This window comes from Pagrus pagrus (assembly GCF_965226575.1).
Source record: "Pagrus pagrus genome assembly, chromosome: 5".
Lineage (NCBI taxonomy): Eukaryota > Metazoa > Chordata > Actinopteri > Spariformes > Sparidae > Pagrus > Pagrus pagrus.
In genome coordinates this window covers 19,464,412-19,480,916 of record NC_140189.1, presented here as the reverse complement: position 1 = coordinate 19,480,916, position 16,505 = coordinate 19,464,412, and the positions used below count along the sequence as shown (strand labels likewise).

The following is a 16,505-nucleotide window of genomic DNA, read 5'->3' as shown; positions in this document are numbered from 1 at the left end:
TTGATGTTTTCACTGAAATGAGAGTTGTTGTTCTCTTTTGAGAACATTAAATGGAGGGCAAACATAATGATAACATTGTTTTGAACACAAAAAATTGGCAAGCTCCATAACTGTATAGTATTTTCTGTCTTTGTGGGTAAAGGCTTTTTAATCTTAAGCATATTCCCTAAAAATGTAAATTGCTGGCAAGTGTTTAACAACAACAACAACAGTGTGTAATATGTATTTTTATTTTAAAGCTGATACATATTTCTTTATCTGTAACACAATTGTGTAATTCATTATGACCTTTCAACATATTTATGGGCTTGTTGGGAACAAAATAACAAGATTTTAGAGACACAATTGAAGCACAATAACACTAAATGTCACTTAGAAATAAGATTAAGTCATTATCACTATTATTATTTATACATTATACTGTATACAGTATATTGGTTATCTGTCACACTGGTTTCTTGGTCATAGTTAAAGTCAAGATTTAGGATTTTGAATAAAATGTGACTAGAAGAGTATCTTTTAATCTGCAGGCGAAAATCTCGGCCGATTTGTTTGCATAGCAATAGAGACAGGGATGTCCCTGGATTTAGGCCTCGAAAGGACAGCCACAGTGACTAGTTGGCTAACAAAAGGGCATTTTGTATTAAGCAGCACAGAGCTAATGACTATCAGCTGCTGATTTCTGCTGCAAGGAAATTTGAGACTGGACTGTCCTTGTGTCTCAGCAGGGTGTGGATACCGACTTTACTTGTGACACCATAGGCTTCAGTCTGATGATTACCCCACTCACTCTGCTGTCTTTGTGAAACGAGGAAAATACTTTAAAATATTTGTGTACGTTATGTTAAATGAGGGGGGCCATTTCCTGTTTCCTCAGGGTTTTGTTTTTGTGCTGGAAGTCACCAGTCTGTTTATTGAGATGGAAACGTTGTGCACCTATAAACAAGGACAAGGTGTTTGGTGGCAGGCAGAGGACTGAGGAAAAAACAACATCTGTGCGTGAAGTGTATGTTTGCTTTTTCCTGTAGCCAGCTGAGGACTCTCTGGGGAACACATTCACATATTTCACCACTGTCCTGTACCGGATTTTTAGGAGGAGCTTGTGATTCAATTCAATTCCACTGAATCTAAAGTGGTTAAAGCTGCATTTTTATGTATGAAAATTATTTTTAAATAAGTTTTATTGTTATTACAGCACACACACCCATTACATAGTACGCACATTACACCAACTATACACCAACTATGTATTATTTACACACTAATTCACTTATTCTCCTTCTTTACAGTGTGATTTATATCCATTCATTAGAAGTTAAGTTGAAGAGACAAATGAGTGGTATGAAAAAAACTATGGATGATATTATTACTATTACTATTACTATTACTATTTAAGGAGATGATCATTTTCATGAAAGCTATTACTAAACTAGTTTCTGTATTACAGTAGTTTTAACATTAGCTGTACCTCAGTATTACTGGCATACCATCACCACCATCAGTGTGCTTTTCATGTATTACAGGAAGTAATAATGATGGATATAGAAAAAAACAAACAAAGGCGTGACTCTGATTCGTTTATCTTATCACAAATCACGTCATTTATCGTGTAAAATAATTTGCAAACTGGGTATTTCCTGTGCTAACACGGCGTGTTTCCTGTGAAAGACCTCCAAGGTTGATGAACTGAAATCTAAAATCATTATTTAGGTTGTTTGTCTCAATTGTCTTTGCGGACAAGCGGTTGTATGTTTCTACTTTTTTGGTAGTTTGGTAATTAATCATTTGGAAACATTATAGAGCCTTATGACATGTAATACTTAGTTGGAAATACCAAGTACAATTTGAAGTCTAATTCTGCGCAGTAACAAGCTGAATTGCATCAGAAGTACTTTATGCTCCCAGTTAACTCCCTGTGGAAGAAATCAAACCTCCGATTACCTGTTTGTTAATTCCCACAAGATGTCACTATTGCTCTGAATTAATCATGCTTGGTCGGTCAGGGGCCTTCAATAAAGTTGAAAATTTGGTCAAATGTTTATATTACCAAATGTGGCGCAGTGCTGCTTAAAAAACACCCCTTTAACTGTGACTGACATTTTTTAGAAATGTTGTATTCGACCTCAGGAAAATGTAATTTAATCCTATTTGTGCTATTATTTAAAGTAACCAAAATCCCAGGTAATATTCAGGTTAAACAATCAGAGCTAACATGATTAGTTGATTAATCGATTCGTCTAATTAGTTTAGTCAGTTATTAAGAAAAAATTCAAAAGAATCACAAATATTCATATCTAGTGTATCAATGAGAATATTTATTACTTACTACTTACTATTACTAAAAGCAAGTCACATTAATATGTCAACTTGAGCTTTAGGAGGTTCTGGTGGGCTTTTAGGACATTTTATAGAATTAATAATTAATTTATCACAAAAAATAATCGTCAGATTAACCAATAATGAAAATAATTATTTGTTGCAGCCCTCATCACAATGCGAACGTCATAACTCTTGGCTCTCGTACGAATGATTTCTTCTGAACCGACACTGTGGACTTGAGAAGCTCACTTTAACTTGATCTAGGCCTCATCGCCCTCCTAGTTCAGAGGAAATACACTATGTGATGCAATCACAGAAACCCCCCACCAGCCCTTTCTCTAAAATTATCAATGAAGAAAAACGTCATTCAGAGAAAATGGCGGGTTTGTCCTTGGCCTGGGGGAATATGTTTCAAGAGGTGAAAATAAGAATAAAATGGTGTGATTATAAGTAGGCTATTACGATTTAAAAATAAATAAATAAAAAAAAACAGGCTCATTTTAATGAGTAGTTTTACTCACCTTAGTGTCACGTGAGCCTTTTTTTTTTTGCAAAACATATATAATGAAAAGTCCATGATGTGAAGAGGGGGGATATGTCGGGTTAATCTCTGTCATGAATTAAGGATATGTGCAGCATTCAGCGCCTCTGTTTACATTACGGTCAGCAGCTCTCGTTGGTGCCCCGCTGACAGAGAGCTGCCTCCTGATTGGCCGCCCGGCTGTCAATCACCGCTGTTTACATCAAACGTTGTGAGGTGGAATTTCCCAGGTTACAGCACAGACCAGTAGACCACTTCCGCAATAGATGTCTGGCAGAGAGACGAGAGGCCACTGCGAGCTGAAAGGTATTCAGACAAAAGACACCGCTTTGTTCTTTGATTTGTCGTTTAACTCTCCATTACGACCGACTTGCTGCATCGATAAAAGTATCTTTAGTGAGTACAAAAGAGGAGCTAGCGGCTTCCTGTCCCGCACTGTCATCTAGTGTTAGCTAGCCGACAGCTAACGAGGATGTTGCTAGCAATTTGCATGACAACAGCGAAAACTAATATTAGCCTTCTTCAGCCAATCAAGGTAGCTATCATTAGCTAGACTGTGCTGTATTTGACTCTGGTCTGTTGGGTAGATGTTTGTCAGCAGGATTCACGTACCATTTAGCATTTATTCCCCTGCTTTCGTCCTCTTTTTCCTTGGATATGAACGTTGTAGTTGTCATATCTTGCCACCAGAAACGTTAGCACATTCTTGCCTTCAGCCTGGCAGGGTGGCATTATGGTGATAGTGTTGCTGCTTTTGTCCTCTCAGAGCTGTCAGTGGGTTTTTATTTTCTTCACCGGGCTTCACTGATAGTTTACACTCGTCCTGTTATAAATAATAGAGAGGGAAGGAACGAAAAAGGTTCGTGTAGTTGGGTAACTTACAGCAGATACAGTAGCATCTCTGAGTGGGTGGTATTTCATCTGCAGTCAAGAAGTAACAGGACACCATTTGTTATATTTTCGATTGGTTGTAGTCTTGCTACAATACAAGTTATGATTCAATGGGGTTTGTAGTGTTTAAGTTATTGTCCCTTATACTGTACAGACAGTACTTCTGTGCAACTGTTGCCATCACTTGCATGATCAGTGGGGTGTCGACATTTGATGTCGGTACTTTAAATTGCATCTATGAGCACAACCTTTTTAACTAAAGATTCAAATAGAACTGTTTGCAATGCAAAACTTTAAAAATGTTTCACCAGCTGTTCATATTGCAAAGGCTGGAGGACCATTGTAGACACAAGACTCCACGATTAAAGGCTTTACTATCAGCACTTTTTGTTTTCTGTAAAGGCCAGCTACTCCACTGCAAAGATTTCGGTACTTTAAACGTTCATAATTACGTTGAAAATAACAGTTTGTGTCTTTTTTTCTACAGTTTAGAGGACCATGTCTAGGAAGTGAGCCACGGCGATGGAAGGGAAAGGCCCGTACCGCATCTATGATCCAGGTGGGAGTGAGGTCAAGGCCCGGGATGAGGCCGGAGGGGGAAGCAGCTATCGACAGCTGCTGGAGGAGAACAGCATACTGAGGGAGCGGATGAAGGGACTTAAGAGCTTAGGTAGGTTCCTAAAAACAGAATGGTTACCTGAAGGCTGTTCTTTGGCATCACACATCTGTTTTGTGTCTTAACACCTGAGGGGAGTGTTTTTCTAGATTGGCATGCATACAAGAATGTTATATTTTTTTATTGTATTTTGTAAAATCTAAAATAGAGAGTTGTATTTTGCAGCAGTATCAAATAAATTACTTTTCAATATTAGCTTCATCACATGATGTCTTCCATAATTGAAGCTCCAGTCAAAATATACAAACACGGGAGTGAAACTGTTGCGTGACAAATGACGTGGAATGTAGTAAATCCTGATGATCTTCATCGGTAGCTCTTTTAAAAGTGCATGCCAATGATGTAGACAGCCTGATAGCTTCTTTTGTGACTCACCAAAGGAGTGCTACTTAAACAGAATTTCTTGCTAAATTTCTGTCATAGCCTGTTGATGACTGCTCGTGCTAATAGATGCAGTCTAAGTAGTGTTGGACAGAGACAAGATCTCTTTGAAACTTGCAGGTGATTTGCTGGAAGAGTCTCAGTCAGAGGCATCGAGGCTTCGGCAGCGAGTGGAGGAACTTGTGAGAGACAACGAGGCCCTCAAGTCCTCCAGCTTTGCAGCCAGTCTGTGTACGGGAGGGCCCATTCAGACAGAGACACAAAGTAGGTCACACAGACTTGATTGTAATCATGTAGATATATTTTCATATCTGTAAGTGTGGTAACTTATGGCATGTTGTTCTACTTTACTGCAATTTTTATTAACCTTTATTGTTGGTACTGTTTATTTCAGGTAAACCCTGTTTACATCCCACTGCGGAGGAGAAGGAGGAGCAAACGAGCTGTTTAGGGAAGACCCTTCAGCCTGAGAAGCCCAATGTAAGGCATTTATATAGACAGAAACAAATTAGATGATTGTCGGATTGTGCATACATTTAGCAGCTCTGAACTGGAGGCTGTTTGTTTGTTGAAGTAAATGCAGTAATGACACTGCATGTTCTATTGCGCTACTTACTTTTTGGTCTTTACAGGAGGCCTTATCAGAGTTTGAGGTTGTGAATATGGATGGGAAGACAACAGATGCCTTGACTGTACGTACCTGACTTTTTGTTGAGATGAATCATTTTCCAACTATGACAAGAGCTCAACTAATTATAGGTCCAATGAAACTTATTTTCTTACAAAAATTATTTTGTGTATTTGATTCATGCTAAAATCAACCTTTCCTCTTTAAAGCCGTTTCCTCAATATTAGGAACATATCCTCGGTGGGCTGACTCACAAACAAACTCAATACTGGTAGCTCCAGCCTGAGTCAGCCAGGGGAAAGTCCAGGATTATTACTGACTAGAATTACACCACTGATTCATACACACGCTACATCCTAGAGGATGTGTTAATAGGACACCAAGCCACAATATTTCAGGAACTTGTTGATGGACTAGCTTATCACATTTTGTAAAATCTTTAGCCTACTTTGACACAGTTTCTACACCTGAACAGAATATTTTTGTTTTGTTTTTGTTGCAAATGTGTTACCTCAACAACGGTAGTCTATGGACTAAAATTAATTCCAACAGGAGAAACTGGTTTAACTGTTCAGTTAAGTAAGCTGCTGCTTTTTTTAGAAATAGCAGCCTGATGACTCCTACAGTCCCGTGCGGGTTGAAATACATATGTAACTGTCAGCTTGAGCGCTGAGTCAGCTTGACAAGAAGGACTGACTCTTCACCTGTGTGGGTATCTCCAGGCCGGGTCAGCGGTAGGAGTAATCCCTCTCCTGCCTCAGGAGAACATCGAGTTAGCAAGCCAGCTGAAGAGACTGGAGAGCTCCTTCAGCATATTCGCGGAGGAGTCCAACCCAAACCAGCTGTTAGCTCACCTCGGTCGGATGGCTGTGGAGTTTCACCATCTTTCCTCCAAGGTCCAAAAGAATGAGCAGAGGACCTCCCTCCTACAGGTATGTGACAGTAAAGATGCCAAAACGACCGTCAGGCTCCTTTAGATTCCAGGTAGCTGTATAGGTGCTTAAGATTTCATTTTAATTGGAAACATACAGTGGGAGCATCTCGAATGATTTATCATGACAAACGTACATTTAATTTTAATGTTATATAAAATGGAATTTAATGGAATTAAATGCAAGCCGTTCACATGCTGTTTTACATTAAAGGCTGCAGAGTGATTTTTATGATATGCCAGATTCGTACCCAAGATCTGATTTTTATTTTTTTTTAGGGCTACGCTTTATACTAAAATGGGGGCAGAGTTCTTTGTTTGTTGTTTAATTATACATGTAAGAAGTTATATTTTGTTTTGGTGTCGTACACAGTTGGCCGTGTGGGCTGGGTACTTGTACATGCATGACATTCATATAAACAACCTCCACTGCGGGCACACAACGCAAGCTTTTCCCTTTTTTTCAACACATTGTTATTTTAACTGTAATGACCTTGTTGCTTTATTGTGAGCACATTTCTGAACAATGTTATGAAGTGCTTTGAAATAATAGCCTTTATTTCATTACATACACTCACTGGCCACTTTATTAGTTATACCTGCACAGTCTTATACAATCCAATACAACTGCTCTGCCATCAAATGTACTTTTATGATGCCTGCAATGTTCAGTTTTATATTGACACTGTCACAGAGGTGTTAATTAAATGTTACGCCTTTAGCATTGAGGTCCTAGTTAAAGGTAGGTATATCCAGAGGTGTATCGTATTATTTTTCTTTCCTATTTACATACATAAGGGGGTCAGAATATTAGTAACACCTCAGCATAATAACAGTCCAGTATAACTCTAACACTAACTAATATTATAATACTTAGTTTCTTAATACTAAGACATATAATTTGTTTAACACTGAGTGTAGGTTCACACTTAAAGAGGAGGTTGTTTGTTTGTAGTCTGTATCAGTGGAAGTGTGTCACATTATGGCCTAATTTTAAAATACAATGTAAAGCAGTATTTGCAGTGACTTGGGTTCATATTTTCAATCAAGTTGTTATTGTTCTTACTTTATTTTTTTCTTTTCAAAAGCTCTCTGATAAACTGTTTGTTTGTGGATTTATCCATTATTCATTTTGTGCAAAAGAAGTATTTCCTTATGAAGCTGCTCATACGCATGCATAGTATTCAAACATAATTTGTTCTTTCTACTGTCTTATGTGTGGGCATACAGGTGTAAAAATGTAATTGTCATTATACTAACCGATGCTAAATGTTGTGATAACGTGTTTTTCCGTTGCAGACTCTCTGTGAGCAGCTCAGGCAGGAGAACAATGAGCTCAGAAAGAAAATGGAAGAGGACCATCATATCAGGAATCGAGACTTGGAACAGCTGAGGTAATGTGTTTTATGACTGGTCTTTGTGTTGCTTCTGCTGAAGCAGAAACATTATTGTTGGTAAGGTCAAAAAGAACCAACTGTGGATCTGGAGCATATTCCTAAACAATGCAAACACTCACATCTCATTCACACTCCTCTCGTCTTTCTCTTTAAACTGTGGGACAGTTTTTGTTTCTCACGACCTTTTGAATGTAGAGTGAATCAGCCTCCCATAACTATTTGATGACAGTTTATACTTTGCTATGGATGTTGACCATGCTTTCACTTTTAGGGGGGGATTATTCCACTGCTTTCTATTGGCGTCACTGTACCCAGTGGGTATTGTAGGGTCTTCCCATAGGACATCCTGAAGCTGTACCAAAGCTTCAAAGAAAGCTTTGGGAAGGGACATGGCTCACATACACTATCATTTTCATTTTCGTGCTGATTTCAGACTGGAGAATCAGAAACTTAAGGAGTTGGTCACAGGAGGAGTGACAGCAACAGGATCGTCTGCAGCGCCATCTGACACCGAAGCAACAGAGGCCAAAGAGGAGCCCGTGAAGGAGGAATCGGCCGCTGTCAGGCCGAAGATGGAGGCCACCACACCGCAGAAGGTAGTTAAAATTAAATCACCTCGCACATTATTTTTCCTTCTGTACGGACATTTTACAACCTTGCTCTGTTTGAATAAATCTGTCCCATTTACAAACCAAATCCATTCATTTTGAACTTTTTTTCACTTTCAGAAATACAAGAAATAAAAGATTTCACAAGAAATTTGTGACTTAAAACTTCCCTACTGATAAACCCTCATGATGTGGGGTTAGAGTAATGGAAGAATGTTGTGGATTTAGGAATGTTTTGTGTGCCCCACAGAGTGGAAAAGCTGCAGAGAAAACCCCGACCAAACCTTGTGATGTTGAGGTGTATGAAAAGAAGATCAAGCTTTTGGAGAAGCAGAGAAAGGATGTGAGTCTTTTTTGCTCTTACTGCTCATCCTCTTTTGCCATAGGGGAAAGTCTCTGTGTATTTTAGTTTCCTATATATATGTTCAAGTGTCATTTGTTTCACTTTCTGGCGCTGCTTACAGGTACTGGAGGTGAACAAGCAGTGGGACATTCAGTGGAACTCCATGAAGTCACAGTTTGAACAGAAGGTACAGTAATGACTTTACAGCTGTTGTGAAGGGTGTGGGAAGGCACCGCTGTGTCTCCACTGATGTAGAGCTGTCGAAGGAGAACTAAAACCTCATTCTCTATGAATTCCTTTTTATTTTTGTCATTTCAAAACTCAGAGTCAAAGGTTTAAAACATTTATTTTTAGTTCTTGATTATACGTCAGCACAAACTCATCCACCAAATCGTTTCATTTTTATGTTTATTTTCACTTTGGCCTGTGTCAAAGTCCACATACCAGGTTTTGTAGATTTATATGAGAGCATTCATAAACTTTACAAGGATTGAACTACATGATGTATTTATGCTGCATTGTCATAAAACTTCCCGTATTTAATGTAAATAATGTGCCTAGAGCAGACCTTTTTTTTTATCTGTTGCCAAATTAACTCTCTTTAACTGTTCTCCACTGCTTATTTCATGAATTATTATTGCTACTGTTACCAGTAGTAACACATTTTGACAATAATAGTTGAATTTAGTTTCAAGTTCCCCAAACAAGGATAAACTGGGCCCTACAATGTCTGAGCATTATTCAACTCTATAGTCAGAAGACGCCAAATTAACCAACATCATCTTGTCAGCAGGCTTTCAAATGAAGTAGTTGTAGCCTTGTGATACCAGTGGTCACATTTTGCATTATGTCAGCAGAATAATCAGAATTATTTGTTTTCCAAGTAAATGAAATGACAGATAAAAAAGGATTTTGTATTGGTGACAGCAGCTCCTTTAAAAAGTCATAAAATGACACAAAAGTCAGTAAAAAGTCTTAAATTTCCCTTTGGAAGGTCTTAATTGGAACAAACATTTTTGTCTAATTTAATTTCTCCATCTTTTAAATTCTTTTTGTCAAATTGAGTCAATGAGATCCAATTTCTGATGTTACACACCTTTAAACCTGTGACAGACTACTGTTTTACTTACATACTTATCTGTTGGCCAAATACAATCGACCTGTATGGACCACATACTGTACACACTGCGTACTTGCTCGCCTGCAATGTTTGAACGAGAAAAATATGATTTGTCCAAAAATCAGTTTTAAAATTGGTTATCTTGAAACAATCTCAAAAAGCATCAAATTAAATTGTCTGATACCTGTAGACACCCGACTTAATTTGGAAATATCTGTAAAGAATACAGGACTCTGATGTTGTGTGCATCAGTTGGCTGTGTGTGTTTTTTTTTTTTTTATATGCTTGTCCAGTGGAAAAGGTGCAATCTTGCAATAGCTTCGCTATCTGAGAGCATACATACCACAAGGCCTGTCACACCTCAGTAAGAATTCCCCTCACCTCTTTGGTACCCGCTGACTTCCTGTGTGGTGCAGTCAGAGGGCAGCAGAGACACACACATCTGTACACATTCGCACAATCTCACACACACACCTACGCTTCAGCACACCCACAGTCATGAACAAACCTACATTCACACTTTGTTGAGACAGGGACACCATGCAACCTTGGGTTTAAACCGCAGAAGCCTAGATATATCCATTTGCGTCACTCAGTTCGTTCATATTTTACACAAAAACAGAAATGCGTGTGTTTGCAGATGTGTGCTTGTTGCTGTGGCTTTTTTTTTTTTTTTTTTTTAAGAGTTTGATAACACGAATGTCTTACTTGTTTATAAGGCTGCGATCTAATGCATGCAACAGCTGATGTTTGTCTTTATGAGAAAGGAGTTATCACTGAATCACAAGTTTATTTTTTGGTTTGTTGGTTACCTTACATCCATGATTAAACTGCATAGCTCACATTGTCTTTCAGATCACAGACCTCAGACAACGGCTGGCTGAGTCCCAGAAAACTGTGCTTGAGCTAGAGGCAGAGCGAGAGCAGAGGCAGCGCGACTACGACAAGAAGCTGCTGCTGGCCAAGTCCAAGATTGAAAATGTACAGGTGAGAAATGCAAGAACACAAAAGCCCAGGTGATATCAGTCTGTTAAAACACAGACACAGACAACAAATGTTTTAGGATACTGTAAAGAAAGTTTCATGTGTTTTTGTTTCAGGGGGAGAAGGAGTGTCTCAACTCTGAGACCACTGAGCTGAAGCAGAAGATTCGCTACCTGCAGGATCAGCTGCTGCCCCTAAGCAAACAGAGGGAGTACCAGGAGAAGGAGATCCAACGCCTCAACAGGGTGAGAGAGGAGCAGATGAACGATTAAATACCTAAACTTTGTCTTACTTTTCTTTCTTACTTCAGGGTTTGTACAAAGTTTAGAACATGCTTAATTTTGACCATTATATTTTCAAGGATAGGAATATGCTTAAATTTGAATATACTCCTCGAAGAATGTTTGATTTTCAGCATAATCTGGTGCTTCATCAACACAGTCACTCATCTTCTCACTCTGTCTTTTAATATTTGAAATTAAAAACTCCTGTGGTCGAGATTTACAAGCATTAAATAATCATCATCAAATGTACAATCACAATTAATTTGAACAACTGGTAAAATAAAGTGACTTTAATGTGGGTTAGGGCAGCAACTATCGATTTTTATAGATGACGATTAATCTATTATTTTCTTAAGTGATTACTTGTTTGGTCTATTAAATGTCAGCAAATGTTGAAAAATGCTGATCAGAGTTTCCCAAAGACTAAGATGAGGTCATCAAAGGTCTGCTGACCTGCTGCTGTTTGAGGGGTACTGGGAGACGCTTAATGGCTTTAGGAAGTTGAGGGATGCGGTATAAAGAGTGACAAGTCTGTTTCATTAAGTGAGGAAGTGATTGTGGTTGCATGGGTCAACAACTGGACCTTTACCTGGGAAACAGAGGTTCTTGACTCACATGAAACTCCAATGTGGCTTCGAAACACCGCGCTAACATATTAGTTAAGGTCATTACTGCTTTCATATACTAGAATATGACCTTTTATTTCATTTTAGTTGTTTATTTAATCTCTGTTTTACCTGTATTGGTGTTATCATTGTTATCTTCCATGCTTATTAAATAGGCTAATCTAGTTTGAGGTGATTATGTAGCTTAGATCCAAAATGAGGGCGCAAAACCTTTTAAAAATATTTTTATCGAAGGGGTTTTTTGGACAAAAGATTCATGAGAAAATGAGAATCAATTAAAGAAAGATGGAAAAATAGAAAACCTTTCAAACACACGGTCCATGTTGTGAAAAACAACTATTTTAACCCAAACAGAGCATGATCTTTTGACCTATTGGTTGGCTGCCGAAACATAAATACTGCAACAGAACATCTGGAAAAAATAATAATAAAACCCAAATACAGCAAATCAACTCAGTCTAAAAATAATAAATCATCATAATTGTAAAACATAATCAACTCTAAATGGGACACAAACTCCCATCTCCTGCATGAAAACTCTGCTTTCGACCCATTCAGTCATGCCTTGAATGCTGCCTTGATTAATATGCTCTTTGTACTTCATCACCTGACTCTTTATTTTTGGCAATTGAATTTTATAGTAACGATTTAGATATGATGATAAAGCACATTTTTGGTTTAGGTACCTTGAAAGTGGTTGAAAAGTGCTTGTGTCGTTTCTTACTTTTTTTTTCTTTTTTTTTTTTTTTTTTTTTACTTCAGGCTCTAGAGGAAGCCTTAAACCTGCATACCCCTTCATCCTCCCAACAACCGCCTGCCCAGGGTAACTTTGCTGATGCCGCCAATAACCTGAAGAAGCAGGAACTGCTCACTCAAATCGCTGTACTAAAGGAACAGGTCAGACAAACAGGAAAACACACACACACAGATACACACAGGTCTTCTGGAATTATACATCCATTTCCTGTTTTTGTGGTTTGGTACTTCAGGTGAAGATCTTTGAAGAAGACTTCAGAAAAGAGAGGAGTGACAGGGAACGAATGAATGAGGAAAAGGAGGACTTGAGGCGGCAAGTTGAAAGACTCCAGGGTCAGATTACTAATTTGACCAATCAGGTAAGCCATGTGTTTACAGTATATTTTCCTGTCTGTAGTCTTAGCTTGATTGAATGACAATTCTGACTAAGCTGCTCTCTAATGTTTGCTTTTGTGTGTTTGTGGTTCAGCTTCATCAGGCACAGAACGAGTGTCAGAGAGAACGTACGGAGAGATGTAAGCTGGAGAGACTGCAGATGCAGCATCACAAACAGGTACTGGCTGCAGCCGAGGTCTGAGCCCCGTAGTGTTACAGACATGTTGACGTTTGAAATGAAACGGTGCCGTCAGACTGGATAGGTGACATGTTTGGTCGTTTTGACCATGTATATTTATTTAGGGCCAAGGCAAAAACTGACAGTTTCTCTTCAGGTTAGGAGCTGTGGTGAACCTTGCAGACTAGTGCCCCCTTGTGGCAGAGTGCAGCCCCATGTAGATGTTACTTTAACAAATTTAAACTGGACAAATCAATACTCCAGGACAAGAGCCTCACTCCAGTTAGGTTGTTTATCAGTGCATTCGGGATCAACAGGTGGAATATTTACACTCCTCTGTTGGAGGCAGCTGCAGCAGGGTTGAAGGTCAGCAGCGGCCCATGCCATGACAGGGCCGCTGCGCTCGCTGAGAGTAGCAGCCGTGCACTGATTGGGGATCACGTTTGTACTTGTGATCCCTCATAGGGGCAGCAGCAGGAAAGACGTACCTCAGACCCTACGTCAGGCTCAGTGAACGGCCCGCTGAGCCCTCCCTACTGTGGTCCCTTTGTGCAGGTGGGACCGCAGGGCCTTGAGGGCTGGCCCATACACTTCCCTCCCCGGATGCCCAATGCAGCAGGCGCCACGGCCGCAGCCGCCGCAGCACCGCCCCCTGTACGAGACTTCCAGCCTGTTACCCCGGTAAGGGTCCTCAAAGGCCCCTCTGTCTCTGTCTCTGGAGTGACTCTGGTTCACTGAGCAAACGCGGCTCTTCTTTCTCTTCCTTCTACTCCCCTTATCTTTTGGGAGGAACAAGCAGATATAATTAGGTCTAACTGTAGCTCAACTTAGCCAGGCTTACATTCAGTAACAACTGTAAGGTTACGGCAAAAACTTATGGGCTGCAGGTTGTGATGAACGAGTGTATTTGGTGATATGAGAAATAATGTTGCTGTGTCTTTGGTCAGGGTTTTCCTTGGCAATCGTCATTCCCGCAGCCCAGAGGGTCCAGAGCAGTAGGAGAGAGTTCAAGACCACCACCAGAAAATGCAGGTATGACACAGCCAGCCCAATGCAATATATCATTGTCATACTTTGTTGTAATTCACAGTTGTGTACACTTGTTTGATTTCTCTAAGGATAAAGCTGGTGATACTCTGTATTTGTCTTTATTGCGAACAAAATGGCATCAAAAGGCCAAAACCAACACTGGATTTGTAGTAGTTGTAATCTCTCAGTATTTCTCTACCCTGTCTGTCACTCTCCCACTGAATTTGTAAGTCTTTAATAGTGGGTCACAAATGTACAGTGGCATTTTTGAAAAGAGGTTAAATAATTTCATTTTTAGTAAACCTTACTCAAACAGTTTCAGTCATGGATTTATTATTTACAAGTGTGTATTTATTTACATTGGGACTGAATTAAAATAAACTATGTTTACGGTAATGAAGGACTGTAACCTAGTACAATGGTGCTGCTCAGTGACTACGTTTACATGCACGAAATATTCTGATTTTGATTTTGATCTTATCCCGGAAAACACAATATTCCCACTAAGCTCTTTACATGGCTAATGAAAATGAATATTCCACAAACTTGCAGCTATACATACTTTAACAAACACAGCCTCCCTCCTTCAACCACCCTCCTTTTGAAAAGGTCCACATTGATTTTGGTCTTTTCATAAGATCTGATGAAAAAAACATCTGAACATCCCATCAGCCCCAGGATTTGTGTGTATTTTCTGACACCACACAGTGGCTGAATGTTTTCTGTATTTATTGTTTTCTTTTTAAAAGTGTGAAGCAGAAAGTTTGTGTCTGTGAAGATAATGCAGTGTCGTTCCTGTGCGTGCCTGTAGATCAGCCAGCAGCAGCAGCAGCAGCAGCAGGACCAGGAGGACCAGGATTTGGAAAAAGGGAGCGACAGAACATTGACCCTGGAAAGCACTAAAGCATCACCGTACCCACCTGAGGGAGTCTGGGTAGTAGCATGAAATCAGTTTGTTTTTGAGTTGACAAGGTGTGATTTGATCTATAATTTTCCTACTGAACTGTAGATATCCTATTGTAATGTTGTTTATACTTGCGTTTTATAAGGCTATTTGTGAAACACTTCGCTATTCTGAATATACATGAAATATTATTTAGATTTTTTTATCAGGAGCTGAAGTCATTTGTTAAATAGGTTGGAATAATTAACATCGTTCCTTTTTTTTTTTTTTTTCCTCCAGAAAATATACCTATGTGATTGTCTCTCTGCAAATATGTAACAATTTGACACTTAGTTTGTTACTTGTAGAGTTACAGGAAGCCATTCCCCAATATGACTAAGACTACATATGCTCATTCCAACAATGAATGATTATATACAGTAGGTACATTGAATCATAGGATTTACAATGTGAATGTTAATTGATTTATGAAGATTTCTTCAGTACCATCGATGTTATAGAACTGTCCCATATGTGTAACTGTTCAAAAGTGGTTGTTGAAATACAAAAATTTTGGGAAATGAATTTTGATGGTATCATACCAAAAACATGATTGTGATTATTAATAATTTATTTATAACCTGCTGTTTTTGATAGTTGCATTGACTAAGTGTAAATCATTGTCTTTAGTAATGCTGTTCTTTCTATGTTGTTAGTGTAATCCCAATATATTGTAGCTATTGACATTGTATGTTTGTATCAGACACAATACACAATGCACAGTACATACAGCCTTTTTTTCCCCATGATGATGGACCTAATCTCATTAAACACAACACTTCTACTTGACCACAATTGATTTGATGATTTGACCACTCATTCTGATATCCATACTCATCTTACTGCATCCTGTACTATTGCCCACAGTTTAGCCCCGACATACATTAACTAGACGTTGCAGCACCAAAACCTGATGAGTCTTCTGCATCTGGTTATTTCACGTTCAACATTCAAATTCTGCTCAAGCAACAGAAAGAGTATTTTTTTCATCAGTATTTGGAGGCTCTAGATCCGGTGTTACAGCAGTACAGCCACTCCTCAGAGTAAAAAAAAAAAAACCCTCTGCGAGGACGTCTGGCTTCGCTCTCTGTCCACTTCAACAACCAGCAATCCATGCCGTACCGACTGATCTGTGAGCTGCTGAACACAGGATCCACACCTCGAGATAATGCGCGTTACCATTTTAAAGACGGATCCAATCTTAAATCAAGCTACTGTATTAACTGAATACCCATTCAAATTTCCTTAGTATAGTGTATATCAGGTAGTCAGATGAAGGGCTTCAAAATGTGTGCAGATGAATCTGAAAAAGGCTCCATTTTATCTAACAAGTTGTTACTGGGAACAAAATCCTGATGGGTGAGAGCTGAAATGAGAAATTGCACTTTGAAGGGTACGCTGTAATTACTGGCAGTTGTATTTTCTTGGTTTGTAGCCCTTTTTCCCTTTTTTTGCTGTAGGCAAAAGCACATGTGAGACTTTTTGTATTTGACTG

At 39.0% G+C, this 16,505-nt stretch overlaps 1 protein-coding gene across 4 annotated transcripts; it reads left to right on the top strand.

Moving 5' to 3' along the window:
* The first annotated feature begins 3,057 nt into the window (after positions 1-3,057).
* tnip1 (TNFAIP3 interacting protein 1) lies at positions 3,058-15,799 on the top strand. 4 transcript variants are annotated; one of them, XM_084353920.1, is made up of 18 exons: positions 3,058-3,166; positions 4,239-4,421; positions 4,929-5,072; positions 5,203-5,288; positions 5,441-5,500; positions 6,159-6,368; positions 7,667-7,761; positions 8,198-8,360; positions 8,623-8,715; positions 8,837-8,902; positions 10,691-10,822; positions 10,936-11,064; positions 12,492-12,626; positions 12,719-12,844; positions 12,955-13,038; positions 13,504-13,719; positions 13,986-14,070; positions 14,879-15,799. In XM_084353920.1, exons 2-18 carry the CDS (start codon positions 4,274-4,276, stop codon positions 14,968-14,970), a joined length of 2,064 nt encoding a protein of 687 aa, XP_084210046.1. In that variant the 5' UTR covers positions 3,058-3,166; positions 4,239-4,273; the 3' UTR covers positions 14,971-15,799. The 4 variants fall into 4 exon arrangements, with proteins under 4 accessions (XP_084210046.1, XP_084210049.1, XP_084210048.1 ...); XM_084353922.1 differs by having other exon boundaries at positions 3,059-3,166; positions 13,594-13,719; XM_084353921.1 differs by lacking the exon at positions 3,058-3,166 and adding an exon at positions 3,237-3,256.
* Positions 15,800-16,505: the final 706 nt, after the last annotated feature.